Below are 26,592 nucleotides of genomic sequence, written 5' to 3'. Positions count from 1 at the left end.
CAGCTAGGTATAAAAAGGCAATGAAACTTCCTCTTTGTTTGTTTAAACATACGCACTTGAGGCCCTGAGCAAGCCCAAACTACCGAAGTGAAAAGACTCCCTTGGAGAAACCTGAGGACACGTGAAGGAAGAGATGCCAGCCAGATCCTTACTGCTACAATTGCAGCCGTCGTCTGATTACAACTCCATTAAAGAGTACAAACCAGAACCACCCAGCTAAGCCTTTCCAAATTCTTGACCCAGAGAAACTGAGGGATATAGTAATTGTTTTATTAATGGAATGAGTTTTATGATGGCTTGTTATACAGCAATAGTTATCCAAATTACATTTTGGTTTTAGAAATGGGAACTGCCATAACAAAACCTAAAACCTTTGGCTTTAAAGATTATCTTTTGGCCAGGTAAGGTGGCTCACTCCTATAAGCCCAGCATTTTGGGAGACTGAGGCAGGCAGATTGCTTGAGCCCAGGAGACAAGCCTGGGCAACATGGTGAAACTCTGTCTCTACAAAAAATACAAAAATTAGCCATGCCTGATGGCTCATGCTTGTAGTCCCAGCTACTCAGGAGGCTGAGATGGGAGGATTACTTGAGCTTAGGAGGCCGAGGCTGCAGTGATCCAAGATCTTGCCACTGTACTCGAGCGTGGGAGACAGAGCAAGAGTATCTATGTATGTATGTATGTATGTATGTATGTATGTATGTATGTATGTATCTACCATATATATAGATACTATATATAGATACATATACATAATACATATAGATATATAGATATAAAAATATATCTTTTTGTAGATAGATATAGATATAAATATATATATATCTTTTTAAAACAATAGAGCTTGTAAGAATTTAAAGATATAATCCCATGATAGTCACACAAAAAGCATAAGGAATACAAAAGAACTTTCTAGATATGGCTCCAGTTTAATGGAATATCTTATAAATTGACATGTAAAAACTCAAGTGTTCTGTTTATTGGATGATCCCTATTTCTCTGTCTTCAGGTTTACTGAATGTTGTTCTGCTATCTCCAATCTTTAATTCATGCAGTAAGTTTTTAATTTCAGATATAATTTTCATTACTGGAGTTTTCATTATTTTTGTTAATACATTTCACTTATCTATTGAGATTCCATATCTGCTTATTCCTTTTGATATCGTTTTCTTTTAAATTCTTGAACATATTTATGATAGCTATTTTAAAATCTTTGTCGGCTAATGTGAACATCTGCATCACTTTAATTTGCCTTCCATTAACTGCATGTTTTCCTTGTTATTAAATTTTCCTGTTTTTTTGTATGTCTAGTATGTTTTTATTGTATCTGGACATTATGGATATTAAATTGTTGAGAATATGGTTGATTTGGGTTTTCTTATTTTAAAAATTGTTGAGATTTTTTTCTGGCAGATATTGAGTTTACTGGAAGATCATTTCAATCCTTCTGAGACTTAGTTTCATGTTTTTTAAGGCAGGACTAAAGTATCCCTTACAGTAGGAATAGAACAGCTGAGCTCTTATAATGTGACCCTTGTAAATTTGTTTAAGTTCCTCACAGATGCTTTATATTAGATGTTTGTCAGGTGCATAGTTTGCAACAATTTTCTCTGATTCTGTAGGTTATCTGTTGACTCAAGCCTGCTTACTCACTGTCAACTGTTGACAGTTTCTTTTGCTGTTCAGATGCTCCTTAGTTTAATGAGATCCAATTTGTCAATTTTTGCTTTTGTTGCAATTGCTTTTGGCAACTTCATCATGAACTCTTTGCCCATGTGCTGAATGGTATTGCTTAGGTTGTCTTTCAGGGTTTTTGTAGTTTTAAATAAACAACACCACTAAAAGGTGGGCAAAGGACATGAACAGACACTTTTCAAGAGAACACACACATGCGGGCAACAATCATGTGAAAAAAAACTCAACATCATTGATCATTATAGAAATACAAATCAAAACCACAACAAGATACCATCTCACACTATTCAGTCAGAATGGCTATTATATAAAAAGTCAAAAATAACAGATGCTGGCAAGGTTGTGGAGAAAACGGAATGCTCATACACTGTTTGTGGGAGTGTAAATTAGTTTAACCATTGTGGAAGACAGTGTGGCAATTTCTCAAAGATCTAAAGACAGAAATACCATTAGAACCTGCAATCCCATTACTGGGTATATACCCCCAAAATATAAATCTTTCTATTATAAAGACACATGCATTTGTATGTTCATTGCAGCACTATTCACATTAGCAGACATGGAATCAACCTAAATGCCCATCAGTGATAGACTGGATAAAGAAAATGTGGTACATACATACCCTGGAATACTATGCAGCCATAAAAAGAAGGAGATCATGTTCTTTGCAGGGACATGGATAGAACTGGAGGCCATTATCCTTAACCAACTAATGGAGGGGAAAAAATACTGCATACTCTCACTTATAAGTGGGAACTAACCAATGACAACACGTGGATACCTAGAGGGGAATAATACACCCTGGGGACTATCAGAGTATGGAGGTAGGGAGGAGGGAGAGGATCAGGAAAAATAACTAATGGGTACAAGTTTTGATACCTGTTTGACGAAATAATCTGCACAACAAACCTCCATGACACAACTTGCCTACGTAACAAACCTGGGCATGCACCCTTGAACTTAAAATAAAAATTAAAAAACAAAATGACCCTTGCGGCATGTCACCTGAGTGCCCCAGGTTTGGTAAACTTTTAAAATTCTGGGTGGGCAGAACTGCTATATCATTCAGCACTCCTTGACCTCCAATATTTCAGCTCAATATCTCGGCTCAGCTCACAAATTCCCCGTTTGCCCCAAACCCTTTCCGAGTCGCACCATTAAGTGAATTTTTTATTTTTTTATTTTTATTTTTTTTAGAGACAGGGTCTTGCATACAATGATGCAGTCCTAGCTCACTGCAGTCAAACTCCTGGGTGGGCTCAAGCAATCCTCTCGCTTCAGCTTCTTGAATAGCTGGGATTATAGGCATGTACCACTGGTGGTTTATTTCTTTCATCTTTGCTGCCTATTGCTCAATATCTAAAAATAGTTGCTTCATGTAGTTTATCTAGTTGAATAGTTGCTTATGGAAGAAGGTATAATTCAATACTATTTATACTGGCAAGGTTAAAAGCCTTGACTTTGTTTTTAATTTATAGCCTAAACCTTACCAAAACTGTTAATGTTCACTTGAAACTAAGATAATTTTAGGGGAATGACAGAAAATTGAATATATCTATGATTAAGAAATGGAAGACATTCAAATACAGGTTTTAGTTATCGATTATGGCCAGGCGAGATGGCTCACTCCTATAATCCTAGCACTTTGGGAGGCTGAGGTGGGCAGATCACTTGAGGTCAGGGGTTTGAGACCAGCCTGGCCAACGCGGTGAAAGCCCATCTCTACTAAAGATACAAAAATTAACCAAGCGTGGTGGTGGGCACCTGTAATCCCAGCTACTCAGGAGGCTGAGGTGGGAGAGTCGCTTGAACCCAGGAGGCGGAGGTTGCAGTGAGCCGAGATCATGCCCTGCCCACCAGCCTGGGCAACAGAATGAGACTTCATCTCAAAAAAAAAAAAATGGTTTTAATTATTGATTAAATAAGACATCAATAAATGATATTTCATAATGTGATCAATTTTTCCAGATAAAAACATCCTAGATTACCAAAAAATATACTTCCAATTTAAATGAGTTTGATACATATAAATACATAAGAACTCAAAAATACATAAATTACTGTTTAACTCTTTAATACATGACATATATTCTGTACAAATACCAACATATAAAATGTATAATGGATATAATGTGCTGATTCAACTCACTCTTAGATTTGACATCCAATTTGCTTTTATTATTGGTATTTCGTTTGTCTATAAAATGTCATCTTAAAGATATCAGAGGATATTCAAATTGCCAGCATAATTTTTGCCTATCACAGAGAATAAAGAAGTTTTATTCTCCCTACATCCCTTTTATTTCTTGAGGTATTAATGAAGCCCAGAGTACATCAAAAAGGAAAACTAAAGTAAAAACTATTTGGGCGTGAAACTGGACACAGACACACACAAAGATGACCAACCATAATTCATATAAACTTTGCTTTTATATCAAACATTTAAAAACAACTACCTTAGCAGATTTCATTTCTTAGAAAATTGTTTCATCTTTTTTATATTTAAACCTTTCACATTGTCTTTTTCTATTACCAAATACATATATAGTTGAGAACTTGAAGCTATCCTGCTGTCTTAAATTCTTTTTGAAGATACCTTACTGTGTTTAAAAAAAAATCACCTCTAACTAGGAATAAACTAGTAAGAGTTATGTGAAATTTGTTAACGTTTTTCTATTTTTAGGAATTTATTTAAATTCTTTTTGAAGATACCTTACTGTGTTTAAAAAAAAATCACCTCTAACTAGGAATAAACTAGTAAGAGTTATGTGAAATTTGTTAACATTTTTCTATTTTTAGGAATTTATTTGTTTTAACACCAAACTGTTTACCACTTGCAGATCAAATTGATTATTATAAATACTGGGCTGAAAAGGGTACTTGAATAGCTTTAGCATCTTTTTCCTCACAAAAATGAGTAATTGGGCTTCATGTTCTATAATTCTATTTTTATGAACTGATGCCAACATAATAAACATTTCACAGAAGTCAATATGCTTTTCTAAAAAGAAAAAATGTAGCAATCAAAAAAGACATTTAAAAATCTTAATAAACAATTTAGAAAATATGTATATATTTACCTTTGTAGGTTAGCTTGAGTCTTGGAATATTTTGCTTCGAAGTGCCAGTGACTGGAAGAAACAACATGGTCGTGCTTAGCATCATCAAAGCAGGAAAAAGGTGAAAATCTTGGCTTCTGGCCTTAAGTCTCTCATCTTTATTAGCATTCATGATGAAAACAATGTTCTCTTTCAAACGGTGTTAATTTAATCTAAAAAAGAGTAAAAAAAAACTATTAAGGTATCAGCAAACTGACACAGGAACAGAAAACCAAATACCATATCATCTCACTCTTAAGTGGGAATTGAACAATGAGAACACATGGACACAGGAAGGGGAACATCACACACCAGGGCCTGTTGGGGGCTGGGGGGCTGGGGGAGGGAGAGCATTAGGAGAAATACCTAATGTAGATGACAGGTTGATGGGTGCAGCAAACCACCATGGCACGTGTACACCTATGTAAGAAACCTGCACGTTTTGCACATGTATCCCAGAACTTAAAGTACAAAAAAAAAAAAAAACTATTAAGATAACAATTGGTAGACTTTCCTCAACTTACTAAATTATAATGTTCTGAATGTATATAGATTTTTAAAAATAATTTTCCCATCGCTCTTGTTTTACTCTTATAGAAATGAATCAGAACTGGGGAATAAAATTAAGGACTGGCTTTGCTCAGATGTAGAAATAAATGCACCACAAGAATTTAAACTATTTTGTTATTTAACATTTTTTCCTTGACTAAAGTTGTTTTTGTGTTTTGTTTAAGCAAATATCTGAAGAACCAACTTTTGTCGAAACTTGAATTATTTGATCAGACGAGACCACTTTCACTGGTAGAAGCCTATACGTGCCCCGTATTATCCCCAAATGAAAAGATCCACCAACTAAAACAGACAAAAGTTGTCATTTTGAGACAAGTTCTCTTGTTTCTGAGTTTAGAGACATCTAAAAATTACACTTAAATGTGAGAAACTAAATTTAATTAGGTCAGGGCCCCAGTATAGGTGTTAGGCCTGGAACAATGCAATGTTACCTGAAACCTGTATTATTCCACACAGGGAAGTAATGAATAGAAAAACAAATTCCAAAATATAAAGGTTTATAAGAGGGAGGAGGTGGTAATTAACTGGGTTGCCATAAAATAGGCTAACTTGGTTGTTTTCTGTAAGATGTAGAGTAAATCAAAACACGTATTCCAAACTAAGCCTGGTAACAAAAATTACAAATCATATTATCGAGCATTTATATGTTCCCAATACTTTTTTAAAATTGCTTTACATAGATTAAATGATTTAATTTAAAAACAGCCATTAAGGTTGGGTAATTATTTATCTCACTTCACCGATGAAACAAAATTGAGGTACAGAGTTAAATAGTTCTTCCAGGGGTACACGGCAAGTAAGAGATGGATCAAATCAACACATGATCAGGACTTTAGCTAGAGTCTGCTTTCTTCACACCTAAGTCTTCCGGTGCTTTGCATTATGGTAGAATCTAGTGATCTTCAGCTCCTGCCACAGTCTTCAACTTCTCTTCCACGTTAATTAACTTACTGCTGTTACTAGGAAATAGGCCACAGAACCAATAATTTCTTTGATGATAGATTTATTGGTGATAGCTTTGATCATAATAAAAAAAGCATTAGACTTTAAGTAATTTTGTAATTAGTTAACATTCAAAATAAATATTTTATGCCTATATTGTTTAGTTTTAAGAGAAGGCCTAATAAGGGTTGAATTTTTCTTAAGTGAGATCAGCTCTTCAGTGTATTAAAATGTCTCCCAGACTTTGAATATCAAGATTTCAGTTACCTTAAACCGCAGTAGTTAAGTCAAGTCTTGGGAAGTAAAATAAAATCAAATTTTGATGTGTGTTATGTTTATACATGATAAACATTTAAGGATAGACTTCAAATTTTATGCTGCATTTCTTCATGAAATGTTAAACGTGAGTGCTTAATAAGTTGTTTCATCAATCATTACATTTCATTACATTCAAAGACACCTATAAGGAATACTAAATTATTCTTTGTATATAATCTGTCAACATTTAATTCTTCTTTTAGAAGGTTACTACATATGCAAATAAATTGGTTTAGATTCTCTTTCAATCATGTTGTATTAAATATAACAAATATTGCATATTTTATTCACATTTAATTGACATTTCCTGAACTTTTCACCTAAATTAAATAAAATTTGAGAGACAACAGGAATGTCTTTCTGACCAAAAAGACCTATACCATCAGCAGCCCTTTATGAAAATTTTAGTTTTAAACACTTCAATTATGCTAATTTTAATATATAACACTAATAAAGCCTTTTTAAAAAATAACATAAAATAAAGTCCTAAAAATTATATTATTTAACTGCCAGTAGGAACACATTAATGCCATTGCCACAAAACAGTCACTTTAATTGATCTACAGAAAAAAAATTTATCAGATTAGATTTGAATATATGAGTTTTGAATCATTCAATCTCAATGCATTCTTGCAACTTGTTAGTTTTAAAAGTTAGTTTTAACTTGTTAGTTAGAATACCAGTATTCTTTGACTTACAGATTCTCCTTAAAAACTTGCTGCTTTTATACAAATTCCAATACAAGTTTTAAATATGCATATATTTATATGTTAATAAAGATATATTTATATAACTTGTGATGGTATTTGAATATATCCAACATATATTCACTTACATATATTCTTATCAGCCATTGGCATCATATCTAATCGCTGACCATTTATAAGGTGAGGAAATGAATAAGATTATTTTTCTGAAGGGAATGGTTGATTATACACAATAAAGTACCATAAAATAAATTTAAAATGGAGACATTTATGATACGCTGTGCAAGATAACTCAAAGGAGTATCATATAGGCTTAAACAAGACAAGTATACTTTCATGGAGGACAGAGAAAAGAGACTGGAAAAGCAAACAGAGACAGTTCCAGAAAACAGTGAAACCTTGTTAAAGACTCCTGAACAGCAAGGCAGGTTGCATGATAGACTTGGTTATATGGCTATGAGACGGAAGAGAATGTGGCATAATTCAGTGGCATAGAACAGAAGGACACCAAAGAGAATCTTGGGCTAACTCTTAAATTTGGCTCTGCATATTCTGGTGCCTAATACATTAGGACTCAAAACAATGCATATGATCACTTCGTACTGCCTTTTGGTATTGATCAAGTGTGCTGTTCCACCACATTCATCAGTGCTTCTCCAATCGCATTATCCTGTTCCTTCCATTATTTCTTGTATTCACATTATTAGCAAAGCACTGATATCTGATTGCAGCAGACTCACAGCTGTGGCATACAAACATGTATTCTCCCTCCTACCCATACCCTCTAAAAAAAGTGAAAGGTAAAATGAATGCAGAGACTGAGTATATTAAATTTCTCATTACACTTTTTTTTTTGAGCTTCTGGACATGTGAAATACCTTTTTATGACATGTAACAATGCATGTAACGTGAATGTATGTTTATATACATAGGCAAAAAAGAGGGAACTTTCCATATGTGCATTTTGTTAGCAATAATGACCTCAGTGCAGGACATTTCCTGGGAATTAATGACTAGTTGGGGTTAATGGCCCTTGGCTATGCATTGAGATACCTACTCCTCCAACTGGTCATTAATCGCTAAGACATGCCCTGTGCCTCTAACATCGTAAGTTAAGAAGATTGATGTTTTGGTTTTCAATGAACAGTAGTGACACTGTTCCTTGTAACCAAACTCATTAATATTGTTAAATAAGTTAAAAATCAAAGCCCTGCTTTCCTTACTACTAAGACATTCTGAGAAGTGCCCACGTGTGCTGAACCTGTACTTGGAGGAACAAAATAAAGTAAAAATGGTGAAACTGCTGGAACTTAAAAGCCTTTATATATTTTTCTACTATAAAACAGTCAAGACCTACAATCTACTGGTCCTGATTCTTTGTTTTTCTTCCCAACAATCCTATAAATTCAATAGTTAATCCTTTAATTGAGATAATTTATGGGTTAAATGTCTTGCCAACAACCTCCTTCCTACTCTATTGATATTTTGCTGTCTTCGTGTGTGTGTGTGTGTGTGTGTTGTGCATCTGGGATGAATTATGGAGAGAAGTAGGTGTGATTTAACCAAAAGTGGGTGGATTTAGTGAAATGCATAGGTTATACTGCATGCTACTGTCCGTAACAAGCTTGACCTGGAGCCAATTAACTGCATATAATCTATTCCAGATGCTCCCTGATAGAAACAGCACTCTTGGGAATCTTCAGATGTGGAGCCAATAGGGAGTTTTCTGATTATGAGAGACTTTTACACACTGTTCCACTAAATCAGAGATCCAAATGCATAATCTAACCTCAAGAAGGCCTTGTGCCATTTCCCTAAGGAACACAGAGTCCAGAACTTACTAGATGGATGGTAAAATTTATTTGAGGAGCAAGAGATATGAAATTTTACACATGAACTTCATTGATTTGCTTTATTTATTCATATGCATTTGTTCCAAAAGTCATTAAGCCAGGATCAGGTACTATTAATGTGAAAAAGTAGCTTCTATGCACAGAACAATGATTAAAATATGTAAGTCTTCTTGCATGAAAATCTAGAACACTTAGATTTAGGATTCTTTCTCAAGTGTGTGTGTGTGTGTGTGTGTGTGTCGTGTGTGTGTGTGTGTGTGTGTGTGTGTGTGTGTGTGTGTGTAGGTTGGGGAAGGGAAGGAAAGAACCCCTGATTTTTTAATTTTATAAAGAGCTCTTTGTTCTTTATACCTTAGTGGTACATATAAGGTCACTTGAGAATGTTTTTTACCCAATTCAGAAAGCACAAGGAAATATGCCTATCTCAGCATTAAAAGCAATATCTATATTAACTCACTTTTGCCAAATTGCTGCTCCTATTTTGAGCTATTGTTTGATTAGATGGTTTTCCTGTAGGGTGCACATGACTGATCAATTATTGGTAACATTACTTCCTGGCATGGCTGTGGACAGCACAACAAAGAGGGATTATAGAAAAAAACTCGAAAGCCAAAGGGGTAACATAGGCAAACACAGAGAAGCTTTATGTTACAGGTGGCTATTATTTATTCCATTGATCAAGTGCAATAATATCAAAGTAGGATTCAAGTGGTATGTGAAAAGGTCCACAGGAAAAGAGCTTGGAATGCTAGAGCTTTCACATAAATTTATCCTTTCCTTTCTAAGTTTCCTTCTGTGTATTTTCTAATAGGCATATAAAATATCCTACTACTTTAGTAAGATAGCAAGTATTTGTTGAAAGACTAATTGTCCATTGTCTTCAGATGCCATGAATTCTCCATCAATTGATATACTCTAAAGGAGTCTGGAAGGCCATCTGACTCCTCAGAGATCATGAAGAGTCTTATATTTGATTAAATGCTAATCTACTTCCAAACCTCTTTATGATGGCCAATGATATTTCTCCACACACCAAACAAATTACAATTATCATCAGAAACTAGTTGTAGAGCTGAGCTAAGCTATTTGTCAGTAAATATAAATTACAGTACCTACATTTTTATTTTGTAGCAGTTTAAACATTATGTTTGCATTGCTAAAATACACTGAGAGTATATAGTTTATAATCCCTGTTCAACAAAGCAACACTGTTAACATTTTACTTGGGTTTGCATGACTTATAGCCATATACTAAGAGCCAAATAAAATTCTGTAATATCTTACCTCTAATGAATTCAACAGAAAATAATACAATTGTGAGATTTTAGAATATATGTGTGTAATCTCTTAGGTTTAAGCCTTGTGGGTTTCCTTTTTTCCTGACCATAACAGTAACAACAAAATAATTTTTAAGTTGTAAAGAGGTCCCAAAGAAACAAAGTGCCTCCAAGGTCTAAACTGTTGAAGTTAACACATTTATAAAAATTTAATAAAATATTACTGTGAATGACTTTATTGATATTCATTTTCCTTATCCTAAATCTCACATCAATTTGCTCTTCAAAGCAGCAATTGATACTTATCAATTTGAAGGGTCAGAGAAAGTACTAACAACATCATCAGAGTTGACCTTTCTTCAAATCAGATTAATCGACAGCCCAAAGTTTCAATATTTTCCTTTTCAAATTCTTATACCCTCGGGAGCATTTTAACTCATGCAACTTTTCATGACCAAGATAATCTTATAATATGCTTTTGGAGAATTGTAGAACATTTTGTCAAATTTTAATGTCTGCACTCAAAACATAAATTGGTTGTTTTTTAAAACTCAAAAGCATCAACCTCAAATATTCTGATATGTGCCTCTTAGGTATATCTGCTTTTTTTTTTTTTTATGAAGAGACTTGAATAAAGCAGAGTAGGAATTATTGAAAATATGAAAGGAAAATTATTGTTTTCTTGGAATAATGAACTAAGAATTAACTATGTTTTTATTTTATTTTATTTTATTTTATTTTAGAGGCGGAGTCTCACTCTGTCAACCAGACAGGAGTGCAGTGGAGCGATCTCTGCTCACTGCAAGTTCCACATCTCCGGTTCAAGTGATTCTCCTGCCTCAGCCTCCTGAGTAGCTGGGATTACAGGCGAACGCCACCATGCCTGGCTAAATTTTTTGTATTTTTTAGTAGAGATGGGGTTTCACCATGTTGATCAGGCTGGTCTCGAGTTCCTGACCTCGTGATCCACCTGCCTCAGGCTCCCAAAGTGTTGGGATTACAGGCATCAGCCACTGCACTGGGCCAACTATGTTTTTATTATTGAGATATGCTTATTTGTAATTTAGTCAAGGCCTTTTATTTTTTAGAAATGTCATTTTTATCAAAACTAAGCAATATTTTGGCAAATATCCAAAATTTTTAATTTATTCTTTTCTGAAATTCACATTCAGTTATTCATTCAGCTGTTGAATTATACATCCATTTAATATTTCCCCAGAATTTATAATCTATATCTAATATTATAAATATTCTGCCTATGTGAAGAATAAATGGATTTGAATTTTAAAAAATTGATCATTCATAATAAAATGTACAGAATATTCTATTTTATAACCAAGTTAGTGGCTCCATGGTCTCTGTATCAGCATAAATAATTGTGTACTTGGAAACTTGTTTTTCAAAGCAATACAGATATTTTTATGATATATATATATACTTTTTTCCTTTTTTTTTTTTTTTAGAGATAGATAGGGTCTCACTCTGTCACTGAAGCTTGAGTGCAGTGGCATGACCACAGCTCATGGCAGCCTGGACTTCCTGGGCTCAAGTGATCCACCTGCCTCGGCTTCCTGAGGAGCTGGGATTATAGGCATGTGCCATTTGCCCAGCTAATTTTTTTTTGTAGAGATAGGGTCTCACTATTTTGACCAGGCTGGTCTGCTCTTGAACTCCTGGCCTCAAGTGACCATCCTGCTTCAACCTCCCAAAGTATTGGGATTACAGGCGTGAGCCACTGTGCCTCACCTACTTTATTATATTTTAAAATATTATCATGGTGTTTCTTTCAGCAGCACTTATTCTAAGGTAAGAACAATGCAGACATGCATGAAGAGAAGAGCACAACACCTACAGAGGAACGACAGATAAATTTGTAAAACAGAATTTCTTTTTATTTATTGACGTGTGGTAGTCATGTTTTTCACAATCTTCATACGTATATTTTAATTTTCTAATTAAAAACATTTACTGAAAAAAATTAGTTATGTCAAAGGAGGAAAAATTGAAATTTTTTTGTTATTTAATACATATCTTATCAGACTGTGAGATGAGGATTTCATCTTATCATCAAAACAATATACAGAAGTTATAGTTACCAACATGTAAAAATATGTAAGCCCGCTTATACACAACCACTTATGTATAGGAAATAGCATTTCAATAAATTCCTACACTAAGACTAAATTATAACATGGGGTTATATCTACTTAGTTTAGAATTTTAAGGTTGTAACTATTGGAAACCAGTAAATAATTATGAAGTAATTAAATTACGTTTTTGAGATGTATGCTGTAGGACAATATAAGAATTCTTCATAAAAATCCTAACCTTTTATATAAACGGATAAAGAAATGCCATCAAAGCTACCAGCAATGCCCATATTTAACAGCAAACATTTAATCTAAAAAAACTGCATGTAGCAGGAAAATTATGACCTTGAGTTTCATATTCACATAAATTCTCCAGGAACACATGTACTGTTAAGATCAAAACACTTATAATGAGTTAAATGAATCCTATATAGCCTTATATTTTTTTAAAAAAAAGATGTGCTAAATTTATTAACACTATTTGTTTCTTTCTTCAGTATTTAATGAAACACCTTAGGGAAGTAAACACCCTAGGGAAATAGGAGAAAAAATTTAAATAATTTTCATAAGCATAACGCTATCTGGAACACAAATAGGCAGCATGTAAAAGGAAGTTAGCATCACATGTGGAAATTAGGAACCAAGTCTTCATATCAGATTTGAATTTCATGGTATTTGACCAAACTCAGCAACTAGTAATAACTAACATTTTAAAGTCAACAATTGATGATAACTTATGCAATCAAAAAGGGCAGCTTTTCTTTCAACAAATGAAAGAATTGTCCAGCACTCTTAGCAGTAATAGTTATCTAGTGAACGTTTTTTATATTTCTAATGATAATGACATATGTTCATGCATTCCATCTTGTTTTAACATACTTCAAATGCAATTGTTCCAACCCACTTGTATTTCTAATTGTGTCATTATAAGGTAAACATTATAGAATAAGTTTGCACATGCTCATTGTTGGGGCCTTCTGGCCCAGAAAAGAGCTGGATGTCTGGAAAATCGTTACCGCTAGCAGAAATCTGAATTTTGCTATAAATAATCTACCAGCTTCTACCAGAAATTCAAAAGTTCTCGAATCCCTGACTCAGTAAATATTCCTATGTTCAGTTTAACTCTGCTATTGAGAAAGTTAAAAATAGCTTAAAACAAATATATAAGTTTTATAAATAAATTGATATCATAAGTTCCATTATGACTTGTCATACAAGGTAAAAGAAGTTTCTTTTAGCTACACCTCCACATATCCCAGGTCATATCTTCCGTAACTCTTCTGGGACATGTCAAAACATACTAGCACGGTGGTTAAGCGCACAGGCAAAAAGCCAAGGTCTGTCACTTGCTTTCTGTTTATCCATGGGCCAGTTACTTAACCATACTGTGGCTCATGTTTCTCACCTGAAATTGTGGATAACAAGGGTATCTGATTCCTTCGTTGTAAGGACTAAGAAACCATGATGTAAAGCACCGCACCCTGCCCAGTACACAGTAAGTGATCCATGAGTGTTAGTCATTTAAAAATCATTATATTCAATTTGTCTTAATTTTCTATTAAAACTCGATTTAAGAACAAGAGAAAATTATGGTTTTAAAGACAATTCATGATTATCTGAAAGTACAAGTACAGTTTATAAGGCCTGTAAAGCAGAGTTTTCAGGAAAATACTATATAACATCCAAGAGTATGAAAGCAAATGAAGAAAATAATTTTAATTCTTTGAGATCATAAACACAAATAAACAAGCAAGCAAATAAATTCCATTTGTATAGTTTAAAAGGGGAGAATGAAAGTGATGGTTTGAATCTGATTATGAAGGATATAACATAATTGTATTTGGAGCACCTCTAATGCTACTCATTTAAATTAAATCACATAATTTATCAAGAAAGAGAAAATAACTAAATACCTGATCAACAATAACTTCATATAAAACTTTAAAATCAAAGTAGAATAAACATTGGTGAATATGTGTAGTACTTGACTTTTAAGATTTTTACTTGGATTAAAAAGATTAAAAGAAGTATGCTTCCCTTAATGCCTTCTCCAGAAAGGATACTAGCTTCTAAAGGGGAAAACAAATTTTAAAAATCTTGTGGATCTTGTGAAATACGAAGATATAGTACATTCAATGGTATATTCAAAGTATAACAATAATGTATGTCTGCAATTCAATATATCCTTTGTATTGAATCTTAACAGGTTGTAATTTAAAAAAAATTATGCATCTATGAGACTTAATTCAGTGTTATAGTCTCCATTCCCACACCTAGTATTTAGTTTTACAACTAGTATAGTATGGTTTAAAGGTGTAAAGTTTTTTTAACAAACTCTTTATTAATGTTATCTGTTTTCCGCTTTCTTTAAAATTTATTCTTCCTAATTATGATGTCACTTAGGAACCTCACATAATTTATATTTTAGTAGTTGCTGACCATTTTTGAACATATGTCTGAAATTATTTTAGTTAATTAAAATAATTTTTACATAAAAACAGCTATATTTTGTTTATGATCAATTTTTGAAACTATTTTTACTTACATTAAAATTGTTATGTTTTTACCAAGTATATTTAGACATCCATACCAGCTTATAAAACACACTTTTGATCAAGTTTCATTTATAATATCCTGTGATTATATATCAAACATAGCAAAACTTTCATAAATAGCAAGAAAACAAAAATTATTTTACTGACTATGGAAACTCGTAAAACAGTGAAGCAATGTCTCCTAACTTAAAACATGGCAAAATTGGATATCATATTGAGATTGAATTAGGTTTTGGTAGGTTAAACATAAAAAAATACTTTTAATAACATTTTAAACCATTTCAGATCTTAAACATGCCAGTATTATTTGTAACAGTTTTCAAAATTACTATATTTGTAGCATACCAAGAGTTGAAGTTGTCTCTGTCACAGATTCAAAGAGCTACTATGTATCTTAGAACATCTTAATATTTCTGGTGGTTCTAACATGGACTATTAAAAGAACATATTAAAAAATACATATTTGCATAAGGATGAAATGTTTCTCTAGCATGAACGTTACTGTCCTCAAATAAAAATTAATAAAATTAAAAATTAATGTCAATGTATTCTATAATTCCAAATAACATAATAAAATGTAGAAATATCATCTTATAATTAATACAAGTTTTATACTATCTTTATATATGCCTTCACATGAATTTATTATATTTTAAAGTATGACCTCATAAAACTCTTTTAGAAACATTATTTGATGTACTGGACATGCAATATAGAAGCATAATATGGATCTTATTAAAGAGCTTCTATCATTAATGCTGAATTCATCTCTTTTACACTCTCTTAATACGTGTAAGGGAATAGTTCCTGGACTAATATATTCGTGTTCAGAAAGTAACTTGCAGTTCCCCAGTGCATATGCAATACGTATAGAATGAGTTGGGGTGTTGTCTTGTGATACTGAGACTAATAAAGTGCCAGAAATTTCAGCTTCTTTGTCAGGCAGCCACATATTTATAAAAAAAAAACCTCTCTGGTCTTCCTATGTAGATATGTTTTCTTTCTTTCTTCTTTTTGCATGACTGTTCTGTTGAAGTCATGTGTTGAATATTTGTGCTATCTAATTTCCCCTCCACCCTTATCACCCTCCTTATCTAGTTCTCTATCAACATAGTAGTATCAGTTTCTGAGCTGTGTTTAGTCTCATCCTTATATCCTCAGCTACATCTTAAAAACTGGACTTACATGAATATTAAAAAGTGCCTCAGTCAGGATAAGCAGGGGATTCCTGGGTTGAGCATACATATAGCTGCCAATGGATATTTCTCCATTTTTATTTTTTACATCTTTCCCTCTTGGAGAAAATATAATACCTCTTACTACATGATCTCAGAAGTTGACTTGAAAGCTAGCACGATGTTCTAAAACTAGCACAACGTTCTGAATTTTTAAATACAGAGTTCAATTCAGATAGTCTCTCAAAATCCTCAATAATTAAGCTTATTTGTTTTTACCATGTGTTATAGCAACTGAGATAAAATTCTTGAATTTTCCAGGGATTGCTCAGCCTACTGGTTAAAAGTTCAGTCTCTGGCTATAAGATGGTTTGGTTGTAATTTCTATTTTGTTACTTATCAACTTTATCCTCTGAGAGAATTCACTTAATTTCTTTAAGTCCGGTTTCTGCATCTACGAAATAGGATTATCAGTTCTTATCAAATATGATTGTTGTGAGAATAAAATGAAATAATGCATGGAAAGCACTTAGTATCTTCTCTGGCACATAGCTAGCTCTAACAAATGTTAGCTTAATAGTCTTCCATTTTTACATGGACTATGATAGCAAGTATTTTCTAAAGATAGTAAGTAAATATGAAACTTAAAAGGAAGTCTGGAAACTCCCATATTCTCCTATCATATTTACAAATGTGTTTGTATAATTTGGCATTAAAATTCTCAACTCTCATTCCACTGTGTACATGTTTTTCAATGCACAATTAGATAAGTTCCCTATTGCAGTATTAATAATACATTATTTTCCTCCGAACTTCTAATTCATTGAGCCCCTATGCACTGCCAAACTGAAATCCTAATAAAAAGAACATACTTAATTGCTTTATTGGATGTGGAAATTGTTAGACTATACAAAATAAAAGGCAGAATGAAAAATTTTTTTTAGAATTTTCAACTAGAGACTACTAAATATGTTTGAAGAAAAAGTCTACGAGGGAGGTCTTCGAGCTGATATAAATACTTAGAAATTGTTTTGACAGAAAGCCAACCTAAAGTTATTTTTGAAGGCTTATTTGGATATTGTAATAACCAAAAATGTTTATGCATATCAAGAAATTTAGTTTCAATTACAACTTCTGTCCTTTTTTAGAGTATTCAAAACATGAGTTGTTATAGCATAATAAAAATCACAGTTTAAAATATATTTCCAAGTGATAAGTAGATCATTCCCTAAATCTTGCAAGATTTTCATTTGTACCTTCCAGAACAAGCATAATCTCCATCTACCGAAACATGTACTTTTACTTCTTTTGAACCACATGAATTCGGGACATCTATTACACTTACCACGGTATCCCCAAAGCTTAACACAGTCTCTGGTATGGAGTCAGATGTGAGTATTTATTTATTAAATAAATGAAAGAAGAACTCAGTCTCATCTTTGCTTCACCAGCCCACTTCTTTGACATATGATGGAGAAGCTTTTCAAATCTCTTTACAGCATCCTTGTGTATAATATCATAAAAACTCAAAAACCTTGTGTCTCCCCAAGTGTCCAAGGAAAATATGGGAATGTGGGGACTAAACTAGAAAGAACTATAGATGTTATAAAGACTCATACCCTCCAAAACGGGAGGAATAACTGAGTGATTCAGGGACATTCTTTGTAATTCTGGGTATCTTTTTGCAAGTTTTTAGAACCACATTTTTTTTTTCTAACATCACTTGAGAATATCCTAGAAAACCCCTGTGTGTAGAGAAGGGCCACGAGATAATGGTAAGAATTTGAACTTTGGAGTCAGACAGGCTTGATTATGAATTCCAGTTTTACCATTTCCAGGATAAGATTTTCTTTGAAATTTAGCAGGTAACGGCAACTTTGCTATGTTTTTGCATTTGAATTAATATACTTTAAAATCTATATCTACATAGTACTTGCAAAATAAACAATGGCTATTATGACAATTATTTCTTTCTTTTCAATACAATTATTTCTTATTATAGACTAGGATAGTTCCTTTCCCTCAACTGGTTATGGTTTGCACATGAATCATACTGGTACTTATAATTCAGAAGTGAGCAAATGCTCATTTAACTGTCGCAAGAACGAAAAACCAAACACCGCATGTTCTCACTCATAGGTGGGAACTGAACAATGAGAACACTTGGACACAGGAAGGGGAACATCACACACCGGGGCCTGTCGTGAGGTGGGGGTAGGGGGGGAGGGAAAGCATTAGGAGAGATAGCTAATGTAAATGATGAGTTAACGGGTGCAGCACACCAACATGGCACATGTATACATATGTAACAAACCTGCACATTGTGCACATGTACCCTAGAACTTTAATAAAATAAAGAAATAAATAAACATTAAAAAAGAAAAAAATTAGAAAAAAATAATTAGAAAAAAAAACAATTTGGAAAGTTTTGTCAAGTTTCTCCCTCTTCCTATCCCTGTTGGCTCAGTAAAAAAAAAAAAAAAAAAAAAATTATAATAAGAAAAATGATATTTCAATGGGATTATTTACTATCACTTTTCTACTTCTCCTTCCCTCTTCCTGTGAATTGTTGAGTTGTATCCAGAAGACAAAGGATAAAATTAAGTAGAATTTAAAGACGTATTTGAGAACTATCCATTAAGCATTTATCCTGTCTATACAATTCCCACATTTCTAGAAAATTCACAGCACAGACCTTTTCCTAAATAAATGCACACCCAGATTAAAAAGAGGATGAGAGAGCAATGTCTAAGTGGTAAAATATGCAAGCTACTCAGAGGAAAAATGTAGAGATGTAGAGATTATTGCTATCTTGGGTAAGAAAGAATGTAGAGTTCAATTGTAATAGTGCATGCGTGTGTCCTTTGGAATGTCAATGAAGAGCAACGAATTCTTGATTATAAAACAATGAGAAAAAGATATCTTTCTATCCATGGCACTTCAATAAATCAGTTTTTCAGACAATGCTTCAGTAAAATTCTTGTACTGCATTATCCTCATAAAATCAAGATTTCTCCTTTAAAATGTTGACTTGTGTACTATTTTACTTAATCATTCAACAAGGGCTGCCAACTTCCAGGGATTATCATAAGCATCAGCATTAAGTATACACGGAACTTTGATTTTCCAAATATTGCATTTGATTTATTTAAAACAAGCTTATATCATCTATCTATTGATCAATCAATGTAGCGCAAAATGGTAAAGTAACATATTAAAAAACATTTTTATAATCTGTAAATGGTAATTCAAGATTATTTTAGTTTAAAACAATGAAATTATACAATTGTCTACAATATGTTTTTATTTAAAATATTAAAGGAAAGTAAAATCATTATGCATTGAAAGGCATATTGTGCTTTGTCTTGCTAAGAAATATAATGTGTATCAACTGGGAAAATAATTTTTATTTTTTACTATTTACAGATTTTTATTATCATTTAACTTGAACAATTCAATTCCGATGTTTTATATAAGTGTCAGATTTTCCAGTTACTCTTCGATAAAGAATGCAAAGGGAACATGAACAGGGATCCACCGTGCTTTAGCAGAAAGTGCTCTGAGTCAAGGGTCTAAAGACATGACTGTAGTCCTGGACATCTTATTTTCGGGAATTCAATTAGCCACTCAGGGTCAGGGCTTTTTTATGTAAATTTAGTATGTTGATATGTCATCAATATAACAGGAATGTGACTTATGTAGTTTTAGCCAAGCAAAGTGTCTATGAATATTTTTTAAATGATTAAAAACATACATAGACTTTTTTCTTTAAAAAGAGATTAACCTTTTTGACTTAATTCAGTTTTACTTTTTCAGGGATCAATGTTATTAAATCTTACCTACATCAGAGTCAGATATGAGAAACTCTGATTTCAGATATTATAATTTATTTTTATCAAATAGAGAAGTAACATGTATTACATATGGTATATATGATATACATAAAAGGCATATATGATGTGTATATATGTGGTGTATATATATGACATAGATATGACATATATAGTATATACATAGGGTATATACAGGATATGATATATAAGACATATATATGGTACATACATAGGGGTGTGTTTGTGTATATATATATATATAAATCTCATATATACTCACACACATAACACAGACACTACAGGGATATGGCAAGGGAATATCTGCTCTTTATCAAAGTTGTCATCAGTATTAATGATACCTTTAATAATGTACATGCTATTTTTTACCTACGATTAATTTTTCTACTCCATTTTCATGCCACTAATGTAGCACCGAGTTCATCTGATTGAATGCCTGGGTTGCTACAATTGGTATTCCGGACTTGACCCGTAGACTTCAATCCTGGAAATGGATAATTTATTTTCTGTACTTGTTTTCTTCAAATGTTTGCTTTCATAACACCATCTCTAATTTGAAATATAAACTCCCTAGGTTGGTATCCAAATCCCTTCTTTAACTACACAAATTACTTTCCTTATTCCTCAATGCGCACTCCCTGTTCCAGGCAAAATAGTCAATGAACACATCCCAACTAAATTATATTCATTTCCTTCTTCCTCTGTGTGATGTTCTGCTGTCCTGATCCAATCTTATCCAAAAAACATTTCTGGGTAAGTTCGAGGTCAACACACTCACACACTTTCTACCAGGGTAACTACAGCAGATTTTTCTCAACTACATCGACTTACAGTCAAATTTTCTTGCATATGGCCTGAATTTTACATGCCTCTTACCTCTCCAAAAAATTTGGAAAGATGCTTAGGCACAGAAAATGTATACTCTCTTAAATCTACTTCAGATAGCCCATAGAAGCTGAATGGGCTCAAAGTAAAAGCATAATAAATGTTTAGTAGACAGATAAGAAGTCAAACAATTATATAGAGGAAACGTAATAGATATCTGCTGTTCTGACTCATTAAACAATTAATTAATTTTAGGAATAAAATGTTCTGTAAATTTTATAAGAGCAATAACTGATATTCTTTTTTAATTAATAATTTTATTGTTATTTTTTGAGACAGTCTCACTCTATCACCCTGGCTGGAGTACAGTGGCACGATCTCTGCTCACTGCAACCTCTGCCTCCCCGGTTCAAGAGATTCTCACGTCTCAGCCTCTAGAGCAGCTGGGATTACAGGTGTGCACCACCATGCCTGGCTAATTTTTGTGTACTTTAAGCTTTTTTTCTTATTTTTTGTTTTGCTTTTTGATTACATAAAACATTTACATAACTCAAATATCATAATTATATTACATGCATATTAACATGAATATCTTTCACCCCGTTCTTTCCATTTTGTGCCTCCCTGTCCTTTTTTTTAATATATATAATTTAAGTTCTAGGATACATGTGCAGAATGTGCAGGTGGGTTACATAGGTATACACGTGCCATGGTGGTTTGCTGTACCATCAACCCGTCATCTACATTAGGTATTTCTCCTAATGCTATCCCTCCCCTGCCTTCTACCTGCTGACAGGCCCTAATGTGTGATGTTCCCCTCCCCCTGTCCATATGTTCTCATTGTTCAACTCCCGTTTTGGAGGTTGCTGGAAGATCAAGATTTGGTTTTGGATATGCTCTGGCTTTCTATTGGACGTTCACCTGGCAACATTGAGAAGGCAGCTGAATTAAAGTCAAAAGGTGAAGGCAGTAGTCAAAGATAAATGTATAATTTTGGCAGTCATAAGTATAAGGGTGGCATTTATGAGAGGTGAGATTGCCAAGGGAAGAAATTCAGATAGAGGAAGAAATAGGTGCAAGGACTGATCCCTGGCACACTCCATTATTCAAAGGTCAGAGAGATGAGGCTGAACCAGCAACTGAGACTGGTAAAATCTACTTGTGGAGAAGGACAATGAGAAATATGTAAGACTCTGGATTCCTGTGAAATCTTCACGGGAATCAGAAATCAGAGGAAGATAAAGTGATCAGCAGAGCCACTGGGTTAAAAGTTACTAATATGTCAATAAAGTAAGATCTGAGCACTGATTATTAGATTTAAACAGTACTAAAGAGTTATGCAATGTAGCAAAAATATCGTTATTCAAATAGATATATACATTTATATATATTATTTTATTTTCACAATGAAAACATCATTTTATATCAGCAAATGCTTTTAAGTTAAGATTTATAGCATCCTGAAATCCATGTAATAATATTTGTCTTTTTCACAAAGGGACTACAGATGAATGCTATTCTTTAAGAACAATGCTTTTGAACTTATAATGAAAATGTTTCTGAAGAAGTGAATAAATATTATTTATTATAACATTTAATCTAACCTAAGATGTCATTTTAATATACATCATTATTTTAGGTCTCACTAAGAAAACAATCTTGTCAATTTTAACTATGACATGGCATTGGTTGTAGGATGCCATTGATTTCAGAGATATTGAAGTGAGAAAAAATAACCATTTTAAAACTTATGAAATACTATTGTATTTTCTTCTTTCTGTGACTATATTAAGATGTACATTCTATTTCTCTATCAAAGAATTAGACAAATGATAAATACTGTTATTTACAGTGCTGTTGCAGAATAAACAACTATTCTCAGCACACAACAAACACACCTAATAAACACCTTTTACCTCCCTGAGTAGAGGGCAACATTGTAAACTATTATAACCACAGAAAAAGTGATCAAAACAAGTTAAATTAGATAAACTTGTTGCATGCTGTAATTAATTATTACACATGCTACTATTAATTACATTAATATATTAATATATTACTGCAGACTATTATTAAATATCATATAATTTTCAAAATGTTTATATATTAGCATATTTACTAATATTAAAAAATTAAGTTTATAAGAGCATTTATTTAATGTTTTTTAACATCAATAAAAATGTTTTATTTTACTCAATATAAAATAATAATTGATTTATTAAATAAGACTTCTGCATTTTCTCTTTTCCTCAAATATGCAAAACTTTGATTGTGACAGAGTGAAAATGCACGGCATTAGAAATCATATAAGTTAAGGTCTGGTTTACGTCCAGCCAGTAAATGTTGGTAAATTATTCTATTTTTGTGAATTACAGTTTTCTCATCTTTAAATGAAGGGACTAGTGATGATGGGATTTAAGGTGACTTACTGTTCTGATATGTACAGGATCACTTACATTAAAAAGAAAAATTGAGACACTGTTGATCATAGTCACTTCAAACATCAGCACAAATTTCTGTCCAACATTTTATAGCAGTTTTATCTACATCTATATCTATATCTATATCTATGTATCTATATATATAACATGATATTTACTCCCTATAATCTATAGCCTACAAACTGCAAGACACGAACACATTATTAAGTGCTACTGTTAAGGAGTTATTATTAAGAGATAAATCTATTTAATACAAGTTTCTTCTGGTTTCCCTGGGGATTGGCCTAATAATGAGTGAATTAATGTATATTTTACTGCTGTTTAATTATTCTATTAATAATAGACTGTGATTATTATAAAAGTAGTTTTTTACATTCTACCATTAAATAAATGGTAGGTATACAAAAAGAAAATCAAAACCCCATCTTCCTATCAACACCTCAGTTAGAGATGATCACTGTTAAAATCTTCTTTATTTTTCCCTATTTTCTATGCATATACATAAATGTATTTTACAACAATGAGATTATATGAATAATCTAGTTTATAAACTACTAATGAGTTAATTGTTTCCACTTTACTCATCACTGTTTTCATTTTATTTAATATTCAGTTCACATTAAAAATTTCAGAGATGTTTCAAAACTGTTTTTATAGGTGATTTGTCCAATTTGACATCTAATTCTAAGCACATTATAACTAGTTGCAGCACTATCATTTTTAATATAGCACACATATTAACCCCCTCTCTTATTTTTCATGACATTAACTTGCTGAAGAGGGACAAGTTCAAGTTATTCCTTTTGAAATGCTTTACTCTTCAGGAATTTTAACATTGTCAAAAACTTAATAATTTATTTCAAAACCATATGTCAACTACCTGCACAATATGCCCTATTTCTCAGTTTTTATTGGAATCCAGAGAAAATTAATCATTGTACTATTGGGGGTTCTGTGCTAATATTAAAAAAAAAAGATTGGTGTCTTGATCTTTCTCCACTGGAAGAAGGACATGATGCATGTCCTCCCTAGCACAGGATCACTGCCCTACATGAATGAGCACAAAGTCTTTCTAAGGATAGTCTTAACTATTACTGAAATTTAAATTACTTAAGTTCCCTTCTCTGTGATCTCTATAAATCATTTCTGGCACATATTCTTTCACCCATCAGAGCAAATCTAAATAAGAACATGTTCCTTTTGGGCTGAATAGTACCAGTTTACCTAAATTAATGTTTATTTAGTATCTAATAATGTTTTCTATTGAGCGAAACTGGGCTCTGTTTTCTCAAGGTTTTTGCCAAGTCTCATAAATCTGGGAAAAGGCGGTCAGTGTAACCCCTACTAATAACCAAAGTGGCCACACACAGAATAAACAAGGGCCCAGTTTATAAAGCCTTCACTGAAAGACCTTCTTGGAGTAAATTTAGATTTCTCAGTATTAATTTATGATGTGTGCAATGCACTTTGCACTCGAAAAAAGAGAATAGGAAAAAGAGTTAAAAAATGCATTTAACCAAATCTTTAATGCATTAAGGTACTATTTAAATTTAATAGCCAGCAAAATAGAAGGTAAGAGAAAAAAAAAACCAAGTTTCTGTGAACTATACAGAAGTTGGCAATGCATTTTAGTTTTGATGTATTAAAATTTCTAAGCAATTATTAACATATATCAACATTGCTAAAAAGGACAATTTGCTCGGTGTCTCTCTACCAATTTCTAAATTACTCAATTGCTTATTTAATCAAGGTTTGAGATATCATCTCTTTACCAATATAATAAATTTTTGAACCAACAATATCTAGTAAAACGCTGGGAAAGTACTTAGTTTTATCTACACCCTCAGTATCAGCCAAAGTTAATTCCATATGAATTTTATTGCTTTAAAATCAAAATTTATTTCTCTAGACATGAAATTATAACCTTATTTAAAACTCAATAATAAAATCTTTCTAAAGATGTCATAATTTATTTATAAAAGACACAGATTACATCAGGGAAATAAGGCATCTAGCTCACGGTGGTCCTATTTTTATTTAATCATTCTCCATGGTAATATGGTATTTTCCCCAATTTGCATTGGATATGGATCTCAAGAGCAGAACGTAGACAAGTTTTAGGAAGAAGAATAAAGGCTTTGGATATTTGTTTTATTTCAGAGAGTCCAGAAAGAGATTCTTTAGAAGAAAGTAAAGAAGGATGGCATTTTTTTTTTTTTTTTTTTTTTTTTAGTGTCTAAAAACCCCATCAATGTTTTCTTTAATTTTATGGCTCCTCTTGCTTTTACACTAGAAAGATTCCCAGACTAACCACATGATGTGAATGGAATAACCTTTTCTCTCTTTGGCTGGGTGATGGTTTCTCAAAATAAATACAACCCATCTTATACTTTTTCTTTTCTGAATATGTCTTTCTTGAGCCATATCCATGAGTTGAAAAGACTTTCTCTGGGAATCCCAAATGCTGAGACAATGCCATCTTAATTAGGAAAAGTAATGTCAAGAGCAATTCTACCTTAGACAACTTACTAAACTTTTTTCTTATCTTTTCAATAAATATGCCTTTCATATGTTTACTCATAATGCAATAATTATTTCTAATAAGACAAACTTACAATTAGTTATTCACAATAATGACAATGAGTACCTATCACATAGCTATCATGGTACAACACACAATTAGGTATGAAACTGATATGACATGGTACCTGCATATAAAATCAGGTCATATGAGAAAAGCGATTAGCAGAATGCCTAACATATATGCACTAAAGTAAATGTTAATACTTTTATTATAATTCCAGTGATTTCAAAGTGATTAAAAATAAGAATAGCATAAAAATATACAGTCATACTTTAACAATGAGAATATGTTCTGATAAATTTGTCATTAGGTGATTTTGTCATTGTTCGAACATCATAGAGGGAACTTAAACAAACCTAGATGGTACAGCCTACTACACATCTAGACTATATGGTATAGCCCGTTGCTCCCAGGCAACAAATCTGTACAGCATGTTACTGTACTGAACACTATAAGCAATTGTTACACAATGGGAAGTATTTATGTATTTAAACTTATCTAAACATAGAAGAGATACAACAAAAATAAAATATTATAATCTTAGGGGAACACCATCCTATGTGTAGTCTGTGAGTTGATGGAAAAGTTGTTATGCAGCACACGATTGTAAT

General features: G+C 32.5%; 1 protein-coding gene across 2 annotated transcripts in view; it reads right to left on the bottom strand.

Annotated features, from left to right (window-relative positions):
• SEMA3D (semaphorin 3D) overlaps window positions 1-26,592 on the bottom strand; it is a 191,827-nt gene that overhangs the window by 121,939 nt on the left and 43,296 nt on the right. For both annotated transcript variants that reach the window (XM_019030326.4, XM_063708657.1), the window contains one exon: window positions 4,776-4,966. In XM_019030326.4, the coding sequence (XP_018885871.1) occupies window positions 4,776-4,926 (151 nt within the window). In that variant the 5' untranslated portion in view covers window positions 4,927-4,966. The remainder of the gene's footprint in view (window positions 1-4,775; window positions 4,967-26,592) is intronic.

Source organism: Gorilla gorilla, chromosome 6 (genome assembly GCF_029281585.2).
Source record: "Gorilla gorilla gorilla isolate KB3781 chromosome 6, NHGRI_mGorGor1-v2.1_pri, whole genome shotgun sequence".
Lineage (NCBI taxonomy): Eukaryota > Metazoa > Chordata > Mammalia > Primates > Hominidae > Gorilla > Gorilla gorilla.
The sequence above is the reverse complement of the archived record's forward strand: the minus strand, read 5'-3'. Positions and strand labels throughout refer to the sequence as shown.